Below are 19617 nucleotides of genomic sequence, written 5' to 3'. Positions count from 1 at the left end.
CATGATTTGTATCTGTACTTGTGTGTTTAATTATTATGAAGGACCAAAAATGGAGATTGAATACACAATCATAAAGTGTCATATCAAAAAAAGGCACACTGTTCAAAGCATCTAGTTTATGCAAATCTCATACCGTATTTCATACATTCCAAATTTATGACGACACACTCAACCTCAGATGAGTCAAACCTAGGATGAGTCGAATACTTTAGTCCGGTCCCTTCCACTTCGACACAACGAGGTTCGACTGTATCTTATATTGAAGACAGGATTTTCTCAACAAATTTAATTAATATCATATTTGATTTACTTACGATAGACAAATAAGTGACATTACAATATACATAAGCATTAATGCAAGAGTATACATTAGATTTGATATAACTTATAATTTTAATAAAATGCTTCGCTGGGGCGCAGCTTGATACGACCGCAGAGGTCGAACCCTGAACAGTTGGGGCAAGTATGGACACAAAATTCAAGCTTGATACAGCTATGACTTTGGATTGTCATTAAATATTTGAAACAGCATAGGTTTCTGACACAGGATGAATGTGGTGTAAGAACTGGAAAAAATTTAATTTACCTATTATGGTGGAATATCCATAAACTAAATTGTTTGTTAATTTCAATATATCAAAGAATATGTAGAATTCAATGTTTGATGTAATGTAATAAAGTTGAAATTTGGACCGTTTTTGTTCAATGTGGACCAATTTGGTAACATGTATAAATAATCAAAAATCTAAATACATGGGAGCCCATTTAAATACATCATAAAGGTATTAAAATAGAAAGTGACATCATAGTCATGGCTAAAAATAAACAAAAATCCTTAATCAGCAACATTTAAAGTAATATCTAAAAATAAAATTCCTTTGTAACCATAAAAGCCCATTTAAATACATCATAAAGATATTAAAATAGAAAATGACATCATAGTCATGGCTAAACATAGCAAAAAACCCTTAATCAGCATCATTTAACAGTAATATCTAAAAATGGAAATTACATCATAAAGGTATTAAAATAGAAAATGACATCATAGTCATGGCTAAAAATAAACAAAATCCTTAATCAGCAACATTTTATAGTAATATCTAAAAATAAAATTCCTTTGTAACCATAAAAGCCCATTTAAATACATCATAACAGATATTAAAATAGAAAATGACATCATAGTCATGGCTAAACATAGCAAAAACCTTAATCAGCATCATTTAACAGTAATATCTAAAAATAAAAATTTCTTTGCAACCATAAAAGTAAAATAGAAAATGACATCATAATCATAGCTAAAAATAAACAAAAATTTTTTTTATTGGCAAATTTTAAATGGAGTTTATTATACTAAAACAATAAATTTGCAACCATAAACATGATAAAACCCCATTTAAACACATCATAAAAGTATTAAATAATTCAACTACATCATAAGGCTATAAAAATAGAAAATGACTTCATAGTCAAGGCTAAAGGTAAACAAAAAACCTTCATCAGCAAAATTTTATATTGGCAAATTTCCAATGAAGTTTATTACACTAAAATTGTTGGCAAATTTCCAATGCATTTATTAACAATAAAGTTATTGGCAAATTTCCAATTTACATAATTTAAAAGCAGTGTAGATGAGATATTTAAATGAGTTTGAATTACCAACCTTACACTGCTTTTAAATAATGTTCTTTACTAAATTATTTGTCTAATAAAATGGAAACCCTTGTTTTTTTAACCTTTTTTCCCCTTATTCCTTAAACATTAGAGCCATAACCCCCCCCCCCCCCCCAAGCCAATTATTACTTTCCAATGTAACTTAAATTTCCAATAAACATAATTTTAAATTTCAATTCCTCATGATATATAACCGTATCATTATTATTTTCTTTCATATATAAATCTGAAACAACCATCTTTAAATGGAAAATTTTAAAGAAAAAAAAAGGAAAAAAAAAATCCTACCTCCCACACATTTTTTCAACCCCCTTTTGATTCATCATCCCCCACCTCAATCACAACCTTCAATTTGTGGTATGGTACATTGCAATACAATTTCACAGAGATCCATACACTTGAACACAAGTTTTTGTTGCAAACTAAAAAAATCCTTATTTTTGACCAATATTTGGCCCCTTATTCATAAATGTTTGAGCAATTAACCCCAAAACTCAATTCCTACTTTCTCTTCGTGATAAAAAATAACTAACTTAAAATGTAAATTTTAAACAAAAAAAAAAGGAAAAAAAAAAAATTACCCCTTTTTTGACCCCCGCCCCCCTTATGATTCATCACCCCCACCCCCCTTTCCCCCCAAACCAAGCTCAATAACAGCCTTGCCTTTGTGGTATGGTACCTTGTAATACAATTTTAGAGAGATCCATACACTTGAACACAAGTTATTGTCTAGAAACTAAAAAATGCTTATTTTAAACCCCTTTTTAGGCCCCTTATTACTAAACCTTTTGGGCAATTACCACAACACTCAATTCCAGCTTTCCCTTTGTGAAATGGAACCTTGTAGTAAAATTTCAGAAAGATCCATACACTTACACACAAGTTATTGTCATGAAACTAGAAAAATGCTTGTTTTTTGCCCCCTTTTTCCTAAAATTTTGAGGCAATTAACCCCAAAATCAACCCCAGCATTGACCCTTTGTGATATGGAATCTTGTGGTACAATGTCAAAGAGATCCATATGCTAACACACAAGTTATGTCTGGAAGTTACAAAAATGCTTATTTTCGGCCCCTTTTTGGCCCCTAATTCCTTAACTGTTGGTACCATAACCCGCAAAATCAATCCCCACCTTCCTATTGTGGTATTGAACCTTATGGTAAAATTTCATAGAGATCCATTCACTTAAACTAAAGTTAGAGTGCGAAAACCATTGTGTATTCGGACGACGACGACGTCGACGCCAACGTCATACCAATATACGACCTCAAAATTTTTTTGCGGTCGTATAAAAACCAGAGTTATCTTTCTTTGTAAAAGTGTTGTGATAGATTGGGGCATTTTTAACACATTTTGTCAGCACAACAAGAACAAATTCTGATAAAATTAACTTTTTTAAAACCCCAACTTGACTATGTATATAATAAACATTGATATTTTCCATAGCTTTTCAAAGATGTCTTAACCCAACTTATAGAATTTCAGTTATATTATGTTTTGTATTTTCTTTAAAACGAAATAAAAATGTTTTTTTTTTTAAATTGTGGTGATAATAGCAGTATTTCCATGCAAATTGATGTGAACTTACCTTGGTGGTAAAATGTAAATAAACTGTACATAAAGGCTAATATCTGAAAAAAGATAAAGACAAAATTGAAATAAAAAAATGTTGTCACTTGGAAAAATGTAGGGATACCCATAATATCTCATTTTTCAGAAAGTATCATCGAACAGCAACCTCTTAAATCATAAAATTTATGAGAAAATTATATCAGGGATGTATCAAGTTTCGAAGATTGTCTGGAATTTTTATGCAGTAATTGCAGGTAGCAGATGTATATAAAGACTGATTTTTCATAAACAATTGGCAGTTTCGGAATGTAATGCATTCAGGTAATATTTTGAAAAGTATACACCAAAATGCTGTGATTGGCTAAGAATTTCCTAAAGGATATGAACAATGAAATTAGTCATAGTCTTTTATTTCTGAATTGGTAAATTCCTATGGGAACTGGTTATAGAAAATGATTAAATTTCAAATAATCAAGTTTTCTAAAAATTGGAAGTAAATCTACATGAATCTATTTTACTTTAATTTCTAGTATTAACATAACTATCCTTTGATTGTTAGCATTAAACTGTTAGTTACCTAAAACTGAAATCTACCATAGCCAAAATATTCATTCATTTCTATATATTTAATATTTTTTTTGATTTGGATCTTGGACAAAACGTACATGTAACTTCATCTAACTAGAGGATGAATATTTGAAAGAACTAAAACATTAATTTTTGCATTCTAATATAAAAAAAAATAATTAACCATTAAGAACAATTTCCAAGTTCTGTCCAATGACTGAATCTGTTTAATAAGGATAAGTATTTTGAACTGCAGGAGTTATTAAATATAAATGTTTATTTGAGGCTTTTCATTTTTCAAACTATATGCTTTAAGACTAATTGGCCTGTGATCAAACTAAATGTTTTGGTCATTTGTAGGATGAATATTTATATATTTCAATGGAAATAAAATTGAAATTAAGAAATCTTTTCTTAAATTTTTTTTTACCTACACAAAAAAATCAAAATATTTCTTTTTCTCTACAGCAAAGGAATGACAAAGTCAATCAATTACAATAACTGGGGATAACAAGAGGCTGCAGAAGGAACAGCACCTCGTCAATTCAATGAACTTAGAATCTAACCATTTTCCCCACAAATTTTTGATAATTGGACAAACTTTTCTTCATCCAAAACTTTAATTTTACCCTAATTTCCTTTTTATCTAATACATTTTTAATAAAATAAAAATACAGCTGACTCACTGTTTCAATAAAATCAAATTTCTTTCTTTCCTGTACTTCTTGAACTTTGAGTACATATTTCATGGACGCTTCTCTAAAGCCTCGGATCTCTAAATCTAACTGTGCATCAGCCTGTCAATATACAATATATTTATATGCAACTCTACACTTAACAGAAGAGATACAATATCTGTTATTCTTTTTATACATGGTGTAATAATATTAAGATTCCTCCTATATTTGGCTAGACATGGTGGATACTAAATGTGGGCTTTGAATTATGAAGTTTAACCCTATCAGCAATGATGAAACCATACCATTGTGAAGACACGTTTGTTTTGAAAAATGTAATCTGATGTATTTGCATCCCTATGGTCTTCAGCTTGTCATTAATACAGTTCCTTTAAACTTACATACATCAAAAAAAAAAAAAGGAGAAAAAGAATTAACAGGGGTGCAACTTACCCATCATAACCAAGCTAGATGGAATGCATTCAAAATAAGCTGCTCAAATAATGATATTTTGTTTTATAAATGCACTTTATGCACAAACTTTCTCAAATTACATGACATACCACCTGAAGGTATCATCAATATATCAAATACCATAGGGCAAGGATAAAGATGTCAAATTTCTAGTCCAGATAAGCTTCTATACAAATATATCAACATAGTTGGTAATCTCAAAATCTATATGGATTCCATCTCTTACAGTACATTATCAACAAAAGGTTTACTTATCATGAACTAAACTATTGTTCAAAAGATCATTTCCTCTAATGTCTTCAAACAAAAGATTTTATACCAAGCATACAGATGCTCTTGTAAGCATAGGGACGTCATAGTCTAAGTTATTTCAATCATAAATTTCTTGAAATGAATAACCTCTCTGTCAAATTGAAACTTGGAGATTGTTTCAAGATATCTTGGCCACATTTTTATAGAGGAAATGTAGACTTACATGCACATAATTTTTGAAGAATGCATTTATATATTCAAACAAAAAGCTCTGCAATTGTTTTGTCAAAAATTTACTGCAGTCAATTATTTCAGGGGGCCTCGCATATCACTTAGTATACCTCTTGTAATGTGTTATCATTCATCTTGGCTTTAAGATTCAGATATCTTTCTAATGATTGACAAGTCTTTGCTGTGTTTTTATCAAACTGTCTTTTTTCATCCTACAAAAGAATACACAATGATAAGCACTATGTTTATTTTTATTTCCTCAAACTAAATTTGTTTGGTAATTCTAGAATGAAAATAAAAATTTAGCACAGCCATTTTTCACATCTTGCTTAATTCTTCTTTTCATACCCTTTCATATACAAGTAAAACATAATTATTTAACTTTTTTTATAAGTTTTCTTTTTAAGATATTAGACAAAAGTGCTAATATAACAAATATTTTGGTATGTTTAAATTTAATCTTATTGAATATCATTTGCAGTTATACACAATGACAAGAGTGTGCACACTGAAATGTACTGCCTGCTTTACTGACCATTGAATGATTTTATGTTGAAAGACTTATAGATAAAGGTTTTTATTACAAGTATCACATAAACTTGACATTATTAAAGATCCATGACAATGAGGTCAAGGTCAAAGAAAACCTGTCAGACAGACATGTACACCTTACAATTATTCCATACAACAGTTAAATCTGACCTATTGCATTGTATTGCTTATGGTAATTGAAAACAGACAAAACACAAAAACTTAACATTGACCAATGAACCATGAATGGGGTTAAGGTCAGATAATACCTACCAGACAAACATGTACAATTATTACATATACCAAACATATCTGACCTATTGCTATTAGTATTTGAAAAAGAGATCAAACAGAAAACTTAACATTGACCAATGAACCATGAAAACAAGGTTAAGGTCATACGATACCTTTCAGACAGACATGCACACCTTACAATCATTCCATACACCAAATATAGTTGACCTATTGCTTATAGTACTTGAAAAACAGACCAAAACACAAAAAATTAACATTTACCAATGAACCATGAAAATGAGTTCAAGGTCAGATGAAACCTGCCAGACTGACATATACCCCTTACAATGTTTCCATATACCACATATAGTTGACCAAATGCTTATAGTATCTGAGAAACTGACCTAATCACGAAACTTTAACCGTAATCACTGATCCATGAAATGAGGTCGAGGTCAGGTAGAATCTGTCTGACTTTGCAAGGAAACCATATATACCAAATATGGTTTATCTTTTTACTCATAATACATGTAATAAGTGAGAAATTCACATGACAAAAAATCTTAAAACTTAAATTTTTTTCAAGCAATCACAGAACCTTGAAAATGAGGTAAAGGACAATGGACATATGACAGACAGAAACTTTGTAACATAAGTTATCTGCATACAAGGTATAAAGCATCCTGGTCTTCTACCTTCTGAAATATAAAGCTTTGTACAAATAGTTTAAACCACCACTGCCGCCAGATAGTAATCCCTGTCTCACACACTGCAACTTTTGTCGTAGGCGAGACAAAAACTGATTTAAGGTCACTTTTGGAATTTGACCAATGAAGAAATTAAACTTTCTAACTTCTGTACAATTATTTGCAATCTTTATGGAACATTAATTTTGCTATATCAAAGATTTAGCGACAAAAATTGTTCTGATGATGCAACACAGTCTATTAAATAAAACATTACAAAGTCCTTAATGAGATTATATATTAAATGCAGTGTTCACCGTTTGTGGGAGGAAATTCATTAAGTAAATAAAAAAACTTAGTTTTTCTTTTCTTTTCTTTAACTAATTAACTTTGTATGCACAACAGGAAAAATGTTGGCAGTTCATCAAATGCTTCAATTAGCACTTCAATTACCAACAGTTTTTATTTATTTTATGTAAAACACAACATTGTTTACTCCATTGGTGCTTTTCATATCAATACACAACTAGATAGTTTAAATGTAATTAGGCAAACAAAAGATAGCTCTGTTTGCTGCATTCCAAACTATCCTTAATTTTCATGCCAACCCAAACACAATTTTAGTTAAGCATTGTTAAAGTCCAGATATTTGTGGTCAAGCACTGTAAATCCAGAATATATCCCTTTATATTCAATGCAATACATTTTTTAAATTATTCTACCTGCCTACCTACCTTCATTTTTGTAATGTGAGGCAAGAAATAAGCTTATATTTGTTTGGCCTTATCGTGTAATTATGTTAATCAACAGACCTTAATTGAGTTAATTTGTTGTTTTCTAAATGTCTCTAAAGCAGTAAAATGTTCTTGTGCTTGCTGCAACTGTAAAGATAAATAAAAATTGTTGTTTATCAAATGATTAGGACATCAACTACATGCAGAGATGAGCCAAACAAATAATTCCTAAACAGAGTTTTTATTAACAAGGTTGAACATCCAACATGTAGAATATCAATCTTAAGCTTAAACATGTTAAACATTTACCATATTTTATGGAATTTGTTTGTACTGAAAATGATAAGAATGATTTATATTTCTAATGTACTTCATGTACTTGGTGCCAATTTGTTTTTCCTTTTTTTTTGTTTTTATTCAAATTCTGTTTTCTTAAATTTAAAAGAGAGACCGAAGACTTCAAAGGGATATTCAAACTCATAAGTTATAGATCTAGACAAACTGACAATGCCATGGCAAAATAGACAAAGGACACACAAATGTCTACAAAACACAACATAGAAATCTAAAGACAGCAAAATGAACCCCAACAAAAACTGGGTTGTGATCTCAGGTAAGCATGTGGCACCCATCTTGTTGTTCATGTAAGTATAAATTCGGTGCATGTGATAAGTCTCATTCCAGGAAAAGAGAATGGAATTATAGTATGACAATTGGAACATATCGTTGTCTTCTGGGAAAAGTTACACTTGGAAAAAGGGTGAATATACACTGAGAAACATTTAAAATGAACCATGATCATTTGCAGTTCCTCATCTTGTGACAGTAGCGTCAATATATATATAACTACTATCTACAACAGTGAATTCATTCTGCTATCAACTTATCACTCTGTATGCTCTTCATTTTTAAACAATAGATTTTTTCATAATTCTTTTTCATGTCAAAACTCTCAGCTTCATTGCACATGCTAATATGGCTTCTGAATTGGTTCTTTGGAAAAATAAAATTCATGATGAAAATTAATTTATATTTATATCATACTTATTAGGATCATCCTTAAAAAATTGATGAAATGACTAAATTCAAAATGGGACTCTAAACTGTTGATAGTAAGGATATGTAAATACCATTCTTTCCCGCTCCTCTTCAACATTTGCTATCAGCGTACCAAACTCTGCGAGTGAGCCAGCTGGAAAGACAGAAAAAATTACAAATTTTAAAAGTGTTACTACATGTTTATTGTATATGCATTTTTTCTACTTAATGTACAATAAACTCTATTAAATGTAATTTTTTTAAGATTGTCAATTTTAGTTTGATGTTCATGATGTACTTGGGTAAATAATAAATCATATTCACTCACTATTATACTTTTTTAATGAAGTGTCACAGTTAATGAAATAGTATACATAAAAAGGCATATGACACACACAACATCAAAGAAAAGGGCAAAACTAAAAATAAAATTTGTTTAAATGTAGCTGCTTTAATTGAAAGGAAACTTGAAATTTCATCGAACAATTTTAAAGTGTGTCAACAAGGGGCTCAAGATCATCAAATTTTAAAATAGTCTTGCATATCTTAAGGAAATAATTGTTGGAATATTACATCCTTTTTCTACAAATCCCTGCAAGTTTCATTGGTATGGGGGAATAAATTATTTGCTGTATTTACTGAAAATGAGTGACCTCTGGCAAGTAATTGGTAAACTCTTGGACTCAACTTCAGTGTATCAACTTTCAAGAGAAAACAAAAAATAGATATATGCAGAATTCTACTGTTTCTAAACGAGCAGAGTAGCAATCCTGAGCTGCAGTACAAAGCAACAAACATTCTACAATTATCAACATCTCACAATGGTACTAATGGGTCCATTTTGAGCGTAAAGATGTGAGTTTTTCCTCCACGTTGAAGGCCTGTAACCCTAAGATGACAAAGAATAATAAAAGTGTTGTTTCTCTGATTGCGGTTTGTTAAATTCATGAAGGTTGCAGTCTTGTAATTGACTGCTCCATAGGCTTACATGCTAAACAGCTGATACATAGAAAATTTTTTTCATGTTCATATCATGTATGTAGTAATGTGAAATTGTGATTTAATCGAAAAAAAAGTGGGTCAAGCCATGAAGAATAAAAAGTTATGTAACCCTAAAGTCAAAACTATTTTCTACTTTCTGTTTGCTTTTTTTACTAGGCCGCACCACTTCCAGTTAACATGATATCCTTCCACTTTCCTTGATTGATATCCCCAAAAAAGATGCAAGATTTTTTTTAAATCTATATATATGTTTCAATTCAGTATAAACTTTTAATCAAACAGAAAAAATTGAGTCCAGAAAAAAATTCAGAAAAAAATGGACTATTTTATTTCCCTCCATGTTTTGACATGCACCGGAAACTGGAGTTGCAATACAAGACTGGTACCTGAAGGTTTTTTTGTTCCATCATTTTATATACATGTACAAAATGTACAGTATCCCATCTTTTCCATGAAGTGAAAGCCTTCATATTATGTTGCACTACCTTTTTCAGTTTAATTGATATATTGTAATGTTTCTTTCTTAACTACCAGTATTTTTCTGTTTAAGATACATTGTACAACTCTTATTGGGTTCCATTACTACGTTTATTTAATGTTATATGTTGTGCATCTTTTTATGATGTTAAGTCATGTAACATTAAAGAGACGTAGCAATGCTTTAGACCCTCAATTGTTATATTTCACTTTTGAAACAGGATTTCCAACTTCCCTTTTACAATTAGTTTGTAATACACATTTCATTGTCACATGTCAGTAGTTATATACGATATCAAAGGCAAACGAAAGTATCAATTACTTCTCCAAGTTGTACAATCATTTTTATTTTCCTTATACAAAGATATTTAATGTGTAATGTATACATAAATTTATAAGTACATATAACCTGAGAAATTCAGCCATATTTTATCTTTTTTCATTTAATATAATGCTGTCATGACTTAAGCACAACCACTCATTTTCAATACATTACAAGTTAAAATATGGTATACACATGGCATATATATATTAACACAAATACAAGAATTTAACATAGTCAATAAGATTGAGAATGGAAATGGGGAATATGTCAAAAAGACAACAACCCGACCAAAGAGCAGAAAACAGCCGAAGGCCACCAATGGGTCTTCAACGCAGCGAGAAAATTCAGCACCCAGAGGCGGGCCTCAGCTGGCCCCTTAATAAAAATGTGCACTAGTTCAGTGAAAATGGACGTCATACTAAACTCCAAAACATATAAATGAACTAAAATTAAAAAACATACAGAGGCTCCTGACTTGGGACAGGCGCAAGATATGGCGGGGTTAAACATGTTTTGTGAGATCTCAACCTTATACAGGAGAGAGAGGTGACCTTTGAATAAAGGTTCAAAAAGGCATAGTTATTACTACAGTAGAGGGTGGCCTGACAAGACAGGTGTTTGCTTAAATGAGGTTACCTTTATAGAAGGTTTGACTGTATAATTTTTAAAATTTAACTAGCAGTAAAAAGGAATTATTTTGAATTCTGGAAAATTGATAAGAAAACTTGGCCAACTATGGAGGGTTACCAGTTAGCCATGGCTAAAGTTCAAGTTACAAAATGTAATTTCACATATATTTCATTATGAACTTACTAACCCTCCTTTAGCAATGAATGCATGGCTAACCCTCCTTAATTGGGTTAGTTTTCATCATACATTTCTTTTCAATTTTCCAGAATTCAAAATTATTCCAGATTCAATAATTTCTTGTTTAGTTTTGAAAAAATCAAAGCGGTAAAATATCCCAAATAAGGATATGAAGATTTTACAGCACACTATCAAGTAAAATGTTCAACTTGTTAATTGACCAAAAATTGTTTGATGCAAATTGGAAATTTCCCAATTTATATCCTGAATAACACGAGAGAGTGCAATTAAACTCTTAACTAAGCAATTTACGGATTACTAATAAGCATAACTGTCTTAAGTATCTTACCAATTCTAGCTTCATCATCTGTTAATTTCTCGCCTATACATTCAAATTTAAAATCCCTTAATTTCTGTGCAAAACCTTTACATGCTTTTCCTAAGTCTGAAAATAAAAGAAAACTTGTGCAATGGTCAAGCAGTATGTATTTCATGTTAGATAGCAATAATAAAGGATAATCTCTTTTACATTGAAGAGTATGGCTATAAGGCTAATGGAGGTTTACAAACATTTCCCAACCAAATTTCTATTTGTATTTTTTGTGTCAACTGGTTTAATCTCAACAAAAAGACATTTTAATAGAATAGAGCCTTCTTAGTTTGGTATAAATTATTGTATGTTTCCTTTGTTTTTGGCAAAAAAGCATTCTTTAAAAATTATATAGTGTACTAACAGTAATCTAACCTTTTATAAGCATATGTTTAGGCAGGTTTACTTATTAACAACAATAATTTGCCATTCCTTTTGACCTTTATAAATCTTACAGGTTTTAAGGAATCGTGTTTTATATATTTGACCGGACCTCTTCAAATTTACCGGTCTATATTACTAGCAAAGAAGTAATGAACAATTGGTCAGAGCTCTCCAGTTGAAAGGATAATCTTTAAAACCTCGTACATTTTTTAAGCAAATGAAATAGCACAACACCCTTTTTTATTTTTTTCATTTTCATTCTATTAAAAGATTTGTTATTTCAATCTTTATCATCCAGCAAATATGACTGAACCACCGAACTAAATGTCCTATATTGAACAAGGTGACTTTCCTGAATGTTTGTCAATAGTCTGCAAATACTGTGGATTCATATGGTATATATAGGTACCGGTAAACCAAATAAACTGCTTCGCTGAGCGCAGCTAGATACGCCCGCAGAGGTCCAACCCTGAACAGTTGGGGCAAAAATGGACACAATATTCAAGCTTGATTCAGGTCTGAATTTGGATTGTAATTAAATATTTGACATATTATAGGTTTCTGAATTAATGTAGTCAAAGAACTTGAAATAGGTTATATGAATTGAATTTATATTCAATTAAAGATTTCTGGCTGTTGTGCAATACTTAGTAAATCTGTTGTCAGACTATAAAACAAATAAAGTTCAATTAATTCTCAATGTCATATTAGAAATTTATGAAAATAAAAAGGGAGCTTACATAAATAGATATAAACAATTCACCAAAGTTTCATGAGAATTGGTGACAGCATTTTTGAGTTATTGTCTGAAAACTGGAAAATCACCACTTTTTTTAATGAATAAAACCCCATAACTCAGAAATGTAAAATGTAAAATTTATAAAACTATAAAGGGAGCTTACATCAATACATACAAACAATTCACCAAAGTTTCATAAGAATTGCTGAAAGCATTTTTGAGTTTTTGTCCGAAAACTGGAAAATCCCCCCCTTTTTTATGAATAAAACCCTGCAACTCAGAAACGTAAAATCTTAAATTTATAAAAATCGAAAGGGAGCTCATGTCAATAGATATAAACAATTCATAACAATTTCTTGCAAGTTGGTGAAAGCATTCTTGACTTATTGTCCAAAAACTGTAAAATCCCCCTTTTTTTTAATGAATAAAACCCCATAACTTGGAAACGTAAAATCTAAATTTTATAAAAAACGAAAGGGAGCTCACGTCAATAGTTATAAACAATTCACCAAAGTTTTATGCAAATTGGTTAAAGCATTTTTGAGTTAATGTCCGACATGTTGACGACGGACAGACGGACGGACAGACGGACGGACGGACGGACAGACGGACAGAGGTATACCATAATACGTCCCGTAAACGGGCGTATAAAAATTAAATATTCAACAAAGTACAATTTTGTAAGCAGACTTTCGGGACCCATGAAATAAATGAATCCATAGTAACTGTTGTATACCATGTACTAACCACTAAGTCACTAGTGATTCACTATAAAACCTTATGAAAATCAATTTATTGCTAAATGGAATTATGTTCAATTTTATCATCCACTCAGTTCAGACATAACAAGCTGCACTATATGGTTTTGTATTATCATGATTATTTGATAGAGGCAATATTCAGCAATAATATTTTGAATCTGGTCTTGTACAAAATGCACAATAAAACATAACCTTTATCAAAAATAATTTATTGATATGTTTAACTTTGGCATTGTTGGAGGTAATTATGAAAATAAAATATAGCATAAAAAACTTTATCATTTCATCATGAAAATTTTAACAACAATATAAAAGATTGATCTGCTGACCCTTCTGGGGCACCTGAGGCCATCCCCAGATTTTTTTTATATATTTCTGTGCAGTGTTATGAGGAATGTTGTTTGTCTGTTCAATATTTATTTTGGCAATAGTCATGATAGACTCATAGTATTGTCTGTCTTTGACCTAATCATGGCTTTTTGAGTACTCCCTTAGTACAACTCTTCTCTCCCTTTTTTAAAGCAGCATATATATACATTGCCTTTAAACTCAATGAAATTACAAGCTAAATGTAACAAACTGTTTTTCTTTAAAATTATTTTCAGGTAATCTCCACGTTTTGACATTTGAAAATAATATAAATCATATAGAATAACCATGAAAAGGAAAAATTGTAAACCAAATGTGCAGCGTTTTATTACAACATGTAAATTAAATGTTTGATTCTGCAAATTAGTATAATTAAGAAGAACACTTGAATAGAATACATTTGATTTTGGACCAATTATATCCCACTTCATCCACTATTGGTTTTGAGAACTGAATTTATTCATAGTGTTTAAAAAGGGGTCTTAACACACGTTTTTTTTAACCTTGAAGACTTGATACAAATACAACATGTAGCAAGTACTGTATATATCTTTCACTTTCCAAACGGGAAAGGGTTAACTTTTTGTGTATCATCAGAGGTATAATATGGATTTTTTTTTACTCAAATGATTCAAACAACCATAAGATATTAACTAAGCAAAGTCACATGATCCAAAATAAGCTCTACATAACTTCCACATAATCATGATATTTTCTGTGTCAATGACATAGATATTGATATTAACCATCATCTACTCAATACTTATATCTCCAGAGTATATAAACAGACAAAGGGAAGGATATCTCTGTTCTCACATGACTATATATTAAATGTAACTTCCTTGCAAACCAATCATACTAATTGATTTTTCAATGAAAAATATATTCATCTACTTGTACTTTATACATACACATCTTGCAATCTCATTATTCAGCTAAAAAAATTCAGGTTTTATATATATATATATATGATATATAATGGCTACACCTACTGACAGAGCAGAAGTAAACACAGTACATATACACCCTACAAGTCTGCAAAATGATGACTAGTTTTTTAAAGTGCACAAATAAATTTGTGGCAAGAAAAGTAAAATACATGTACTTTCACAATCAATTTTTTATGAACTTGTGTAATAAACATGATAAAGCATTATAATGCATAAACACAATTTTTTTTATACATTTTGATATTATCAAAATGGACTTTGATAACTTTTTATACATTGTGACTTGATAGGAGCATTAATGTCTCATTGGCACTCATACCACATCTTCTTATTTATTTTGAGGGCACTTTTGGTTTTAAAAATTGTTGGTAGCCGTAGGGAATGATAAAATATAAATGGGCAATCCATTGTTCTGCTGTAAAAATTCCACAAGTTATATTATTGCCATTGTATTTCTGCTACAAAACTATGTATCCAAATCTTTGTGTGGCATGCAATTTCAGCCAATTGATATGAACAGTGGATGCATGATATTATACATCTTTATATGATAAGTGAATCTTCCTACAGTATAATTTTCCTTGAGTGGAATATAAAGAAAACACTTGACATAATACCAGAGATCAATTACATTACACAAAGTATGGCAGGCAGATCTTCAGTTTCAAAAGAATAGCTTACTGTTTACAAGTTACACAATCCATTAGAGGCTGGGAGAATCACATCAAACATGTAGGTTACTGCCTGGTTATTCAATTAATCAGTTTTCCTTTTCTTAATGGGCGTATATTTACGTTTTATGCTTTTTCCTTTAGATTTCTGCCTCATTTCAATCCTGCTAACTTAAACTTTCTACTTATTAACTTTTTTTTTAACAACTTTCCATCATAACTGATGCCATCATACTGTAGTAATTCTTGGCAATCAACACAGTTTTAGTAAATCTTTCAAGTATCCAACTCAAGACTATTGAAAACACTTGCTTCTCAATAAGTAAAGACATATAATAAACAAATCTACCTGCTAGTTCAACAGATGTGAAAATCACCCATTTGTGTGAAGGAAAAGGGGGTACTATAGTTACCTATAGCTAGTTGACATAGATCACTATTTTAATACCCAAATGTAAGATTCAAGTCTTGATCAGCTCATTTGCATTTGCAAAAATTGATAAGGTGATCAGTACTGGTTTGTGACATATACATGTACATTTAGTTAGCTACATTTGCACTTAACTTTTGATTTATTAATAAATGGTACATTGATGTAACATATTGACTGGAGACTTCCTGTTTAAATAATACATTTTTATTTTTGAAGGTAAACTTTGTTTTTAAACTATATACATAATTATGAGCTAAGGATTTAATAGACACAGTTTATGCAAGACAAATTTGTTTTTCCTGTTTAGGTCCTTAAGCTTTTATGCTCTTAAACGTTTAATGTTTGCCTTAAAAAAAGGAGTGTTGATTTAGGCTTTTGAAGAAATATGCATCATGCCCACAAACATTGGTTAAACAGGTTAACATTTCTATTACTGGGTCAATGCCACTGGTTAATCAGGTTAACATTTCTATTACTGGGTCAATGCCACTGTGGAGGGAGTTTCAATATGTAAGGGTGCGATATGCACCTTCAGTACTGGCATGTGTACACTTTACTGTAAATTTTTAGTTTGTAGATTATGTAATTGTACTGAGAGTCAGAGATTAAGGTTGCAATTCACTGCAGTGAACTCTACATTATTAGATGGGTTTGGTTGTCCTTTTGATGCACAATTGTTTTTATAAATATTTTATAATTTCAGTATTCTGCTTTGTCATGAGCATACCTGATAGAGGTTATAACAGGCACATGTATCTTGCACGGAAGTTATAACAGGCACATGTATCTTGCACGGAAGTTATAACAGGCACATGTATCTTGCACATAGAAATTGATATCAAATATTTAAAATTTTAAATATATATATTTCACAGACTGAAAGTTTTTTTTCTAAAAGAAGACTATCTACAATATTGATCATCATAAAATCATGATAGTTTAACAGACAACATTTACATCATTATATAAATTAGTCAATCTTTATTAGTTTAAATATTATATCACAGACTTAGACTTACAGACTACGGGAGATTTACAGCCTTACAATGTACATTCTGTACAGAAGCTCATTTATTGTTGAAGACTGACTGTACATGTATGTTGAGTTTTGTTGACTACTTTACAAGTCTTTTACATGTCATTGGGTTACTGTCTCTTTATTCATATATTTCCCTACTGTTTCAAATTCTTTTTTTAGCATATATATGCCCCTTTAAAAATTTAACTTATTACCAGCATTGGCCATGATAGGCAGGATATGCTATTCCTTCCAGAATACACGAGACAGTAGAGTGCAACTACTATTAAACATGTTTAACAATGTTAAAAGTAGAAGTCAAATTTCTTAACGGGTCTTTTAATATTATTGGAAACATCTAGTACTTATCTTAATCATGTGTGTTAATGACATCAAGATATGGAACTTAATATGATAGAAATGGACAGAACAACTGCATAAAGTATCTAAACAAATAAACACTTGTGACACCGACAGATAGCTATATAGATCTTAAGTAAACTGAATAAAGTAAATAATAGTTTATTCTAAACTGCACATACATCTGTACAAGTCAATTACAAGTGAATTCTCCTGAACAAATGCTCTGTAGAAGTAATTATGGCTGACAGTTATAGAAATTTGTAGGTAATTGACTTATCAACTCTTATGCAGATTAATACCTGATAATTACCCCTACTTATACATGTTCCTTGTGGCTCTTTACATGTATATAATTAAAAAACTCAATCCAAACATGCTAAATAGACAATACTTTTGGTACTGGCATGTGCATAATGTACATGTACACTCCATAACAAAGCACATGTTAAACTGATAATTAATCAATCAATCAATACTGACAGTAATAACATACCTACATGACCTACTACATTTGTAAATAAAGGATCTCATGTACACACTCTACAATCCTAGGGTTCTTGTTAAGGTGCATACATGCACCCTGGAGACACCATTTTCTGTCTGGACAGGCCATATCATGAACCTGGGTTTCCTGGTTACATAAATTTTGTAATCTGAGTCCTATCATCATCAAAATTATCTTTTCAATATTAAAAAGTATTCGAAAACAGACTTCTAGTCAATAATTTTACAAGAAATTGCAATTTCACTAATTTCACTAATTTCTTGCATATAACCTGTATACATTTGTACTTTCAAAAATGTGTTGTGTACATGTATATACATTATACTAATGGTTTTATTGAAGGCATTTGAAATTCTTTGTTACACAAGTGACAATTACAGGTACTGCTAAAATCTGTCCTTTTCCTGATTGATTCATTTGATTGATTGTTGCCAGCTTAATGTCCAGAGGCAAATGGTTTGTGCATATTCACAACAAACACTAATTAAGACATTTACATGCAAAGAGGGTCATCCAGGATGAATGACAGGAAATTTGGACTGTCATTGGAAAGGGACATAATATTTCCTTGCAACAGGCCACCTAAGAACCCCTTGAGGAGTTGTTGCAAGAGTTAATTAATGTGGCTAAGTCCCTACACAAGACATCAGATTTAACATCCCTATACAGAATGATCATGTCTGCATATTAAAATGTCCCACACAATCAAATGGATGTCCATCTTTAGCATGGTTTGTTCTGCCAGATCTGACAGAGAAATTCAGCTGACCATATTTCTATAAGCTAGTCAACTTATGGGTTGCCTACATGTAGCTTTAAAGCCTGAAATCCAAGTGGAAAACTGCAACAAAACCCTTTTTCGAAAACATGTACATATATGTATAATTACTTCAGACACAATTAAATATAATGTACCAAACATCACCACAAGATTCTGTAAGATAAGTGATTCCTGTACATTCACATGACATTGTACATTTATAACTAAGTTACAGAATCAAGAATAAAATTCTGTCATTTTCATTAAATTAACAAACTAACAGGTCATTTACATGTGCATGTATATTGCAGGAGAATCAAGGATTGAACATCATTACTTAATACAAAATGTATGTCAGTAACTGCATGGCCAATTTCATTTTTGTGTTTGAAAATTAAGATAAATCATGTAAATATTTAGCATGTTTAGACTGCTTTAGAAAAAAAAATACATGCGTGTGTTATTAAATGTCCTGAATACTCTGTTTCGTCGATATATAATTTGATAAAATCATTTAGCAATAATAACAACTGATATATTGGTGAAAAGCTTTCAAAGGAATGATTAAACAAAGTTTAGGAGTTGGCGCTCAAAATAAGGGTTATTTAGGTAACCCAAAACACAAAAATTGTTTTCCGACATTTTCTTTTTCTGCCAAATCAGGGACTATTATACTATTAGTTTAAAAGTCCCAGGCCAAATGCACCAAACTAGACCTTATCCCTTTATCAACCTACAATATTTGTTTACATTATTTCCAACTGTTACAGGAAAGTAATTTCCAATGTGTTACAGAAAGTAATTTTCATTTTAAAAAACTTTGATAATTAATTGGCTTCCTTCAACTTTATTGCAGAATAAAATGAGCTCACAGGTAAACAAATTTGTATCTCCTATGGTTTATCACAGTAGCATAGCTCAATCAAAGTGTTCATGAATACCTCTTTTATTTTCAGCTTTTTCAGGATATACCTTTTACTAAAAGCAATAAATGAAAACAGAAGTCAATTTCTGGT

General features: G+C 30.7%; 1 protein-coding gene across 5 annotated transcripts in view; it reads right to left on the bottom strand.

Annotated features, from left to right (window-relative positions):
* The window catches only part of LOC127714647 (rho GTPase-activating protein 26-like), a 70917-nt gene that overhangs the window by 50125 nt on the left and 1175 nt on the right, over nucleotides 1–19617 (bottom strand). For all 5 annotated transcript variants that reach the window (XM_052220705.1, XM_052220707.1, XM_052220708.1 and 2 more), the window contains exons 2-7: nucleotides 11628–11723; nucleotides 8760–8821; nucleotides 7708–7776; nucleotides 5555–5656; nucleotides 4497–4607; nucleotides 3260–3302 (exon numbers count right to left, since the gene is read on the bottom strand). In XM_052220705.1, coding sequence (XP_052076665.1) covers nucleotides 3260–3302; nucleotides 4497–4607; nucleotides 5555–5656; nucleotides 7708–7776; nucleotides 8760–8821; nucleotides 11628–11723 — 483 coding nt within the window. The remainder of the gene's footprint in view (nucleotides 1–3259; nucleotides 3303–4496; nucleotides 4608–5554; nucleotides 5657–7707; nucleotides 7777–8759; nucleotides 8822–11627; nucleotides 11724–19617) is intronic.

This window comes from Mytilus californianus, unplaced genomic scaffold, assembly GCF_021869535.1.
Source record: "Mytilus californianus isolate M0D057914Y unplaced genomic scaffold, xbMytCali1.0.p SCAF_9, whole genome shotgun sequence".
Lineage (NCBI taxonomy): Eukaryota > Metazoa > Mollusca > Bivalvia > Mytilida > Mytilidae > Mytilus > Mytilus californianus.
This window is presented reverse-complemented; position numbering and strand designations above follow the sequence as displayed.